This window comes from Montipora capricornis, chromosome 9 (assembly GCF_036669925.1).
Source record: "Montipora capricornis isolate CH-2021 chromosome 9, ASM3666992v2, whole genome shotgun sequence".
In the NCBI taxonomy this organism is placed as follows: domain Eukaryota; kingdom Metazoa; phylum Cnidaria; class Anthozoa; order Scleractinia; family Acroporidae; genus Montipora; species Montipora capricornis.
Window position 1 is genome coordinate 24016163 of NC_090891.1, and position 2500 is coordinate 24018662.

At 36.8% G+C, this 2500-nt stretch overlaps 1 protein-coding gene across 1 annotated transcript in view; it reads left to right on the forward strand.

Annotated features, from left to right (window-relative positions):
• The window catches only part of LOC138017085 (cytoplasmic dynein 2 heavy chain 1-like), a 108866-nt gene that overhangs the window by 18565 nt on the left and 87801 nt on the right, over window positions 1-2500 (forward strand). Inside the window, exons 4-6 of the mRNA XM_068864283.1 lie at window positions 10-83; window positions 1063-1234; window positions 1899-2074. Coding sequence (XP_068720384.1) covers window positions 10-83; window positions 1063-1234; window positions 1899-2074 — 422 coding nt within the window. The remainder of the gene's footprint in view (window positions 1-9; window positions 84-1062; window positions 1235-1898; window positions 2075-2500) is intronic.

Genomic DNA, 2500 nt, shown 5'->3' on the forward strand with positions numbered 1-2500 from the left:
CTCTCTTAGCTTTTGAGGGAATTCCAGAGGTACAAGGAGCTTGTGAAAAGGCCAAGCATAAGCAAAGAACTAGCTCCTGAAAGGTATATTGATTTTCATAACAATAATTATCAGACAGTGTATGTGTACATGAATGACGTACGTTTTTGCCAGTGGCTTTTGGTGTTTGTTCAGAATCGACCATTTTACCGTTGTAGCTTAAAGTTACGTGTACCTGGCCTAGAAGAATGTAAGCGAGGCTGATGTCCCTGTTTTGATTCAAACCTCTGTGGTTTTCTAATGTTTTTAGCCTATTGTTGTTAAAATTACAACACAATTTACATGATAAAAGCAGTCAGGTCTGTATCAAATTACAACTTGGTCACCGGCAGCCTCTCAGTTCAGTCTTTCACAGGCTGTAGATCACTGAGCAAACAATAATATAATTGTAAAATGGCTAATTCAGTTTTGTAGCCATGTACAGACTGTGTAATAAGAATTAAATACTATAATTATACATTACTCTGCAAAAATATCCAACATATTTCAGTAACTGAAGATAGATCTATTAGATAGATAGATAGATAGATAGATAGATACATGTAGATAGATAGATATTAGATAGATATTAGATAGATGTTAGATAGATGTTAGATAGATAGATAGATAGATAGATAGATAGATTATTTACGGCTAATAACCTTGCAGCCCTTAGACTGAATTGCGAAATTATTATGACAAAAAATATAGGAAAATACTAAGAATGTGATGTACACGTAAAACTATTCACATGAATATATGTATAAATTTAAACATTATGACGAGAAGCCCTTAGTAAGACTCTTGATAATATAATAAATTATAATGTAATAAATATTCTATTTTGCTATTTTAAACTAAAAATTGCTGCTTCTTAGCATGACTGCACGTAGCAGGAATAAGTCTCTTTAAAATGATTTGACAGTATGAAATCGTGGGAGCTCCAACACTCTCTTACACCTTTGTATACTCTGCTCTACTCTCTTTAACAACAATTAGGTTTTCTTCCTAAATAATGAATTATTATGTATTGTTCCCTTGTAGGGAAACGTTACTTGGCCAATTGACAGTTTATGTGAAAAGCATTCGAGATGACTTCATTGCCAGAACACAGAATTCTTACTCTGGTGTCAAGGATGGCAGTGGCCCCCCACAGGGAAGGAATATGCCAGAGATTGTCAACAATATTGTGTGGGTCAGGCAGTTGGATTCCAAGGTACAGTGCAATAGTTGTACAGTGATTATGATGGAAAGAAACAATTAATAAATTATTCCATTCAGAATCATCTTCGCAGAGTTTAGGGATGGAGTTCAAAGTCTGTTAAATTATTTCACATCCTATCAGTTTCTCCTTTAAAGAGGATCATTAATCGCACAAATTTTATTTAGGCTTTCATTGAGATAAGGAATCTTGTTCAGTTTATAACTTACATGTAGCGATGCTGTCGTACTGGATCTGTGGATTTTGTAATTATTGTAAATCTTGTTTTGGAATGCCCTCCTTCCTTCTTGATCATACAATGTAAATCCTTGACTCTTAACTTCTGCCATGCACCACAGCCAGGAACCAAGTAGAGAAGAATACACATACTTAACTGACCACTCCCCATAGGGGCTCTTCAGGGCCAAATTGAAACCCGATCAATGATTTCAGAGGCAACTTTTAAGAATCTCAACTAACCAGAGGTGAACCTCATAGCTACTCTCACGTGCAGCTGAGAAGTTGAACCAGGGAATAGCAGAATCAAATGTAACAAGTGGTTTGGACTGGTCTTAAACCTGGAGGCAAGTCCCTTTAAACCACTGGGCTGTACTGCACTGAGAAGCTGAGACTCAACTTCTGCATTGTACTTACACTTTACATCATAATAATGTACTAGGTGAAAGAAACACTGAACACTGCTGGGAGCCTCTTGGGGGACCTGTCTGGTTTCAAAGGCTTCAAGCGAGAAGCTACCGAGCTTGAGGAAGAGTTACAGTCCTACTGTAAAGATCAGTTTGAGAGCTGGGTCAGCGAAATGATGACAGCAATAGATGATCCTAAGCAACCTATCAGGTACTGTAAGATATTGAAGTTCACGTCAAGTGAGAAGTCATTATTTAGGGCACGTTCTGTGGACTATTATTTCAATTTTGACAATACATGTACACATAATGGAAGATCATAATTATTAACAAGGAATGCAACATTAGGAATAGCTTAAAACCTGTTTCAAAGAAGTTTGCTAATGTTTAAGTGATGATTGTGGTCACTGAGAACTAAAAAAAAATTGTTCAAGTGGCAAAATATTTAACCCATCGACTCTCGGGGGTTCCCCATTGATGAGTAAAGTCGTCTGGTGTTAGACAGAGTAAAATACTCTGGCATTAGACAGAGTAAAATAATAAGTACGGCCAGTTCACGCCAGCTTTGGAGTCAAAGGGTTAGAAATCTAAGGAAGTCTGGTATACTACATTCATGATTGTATGCTACATCTCCGTG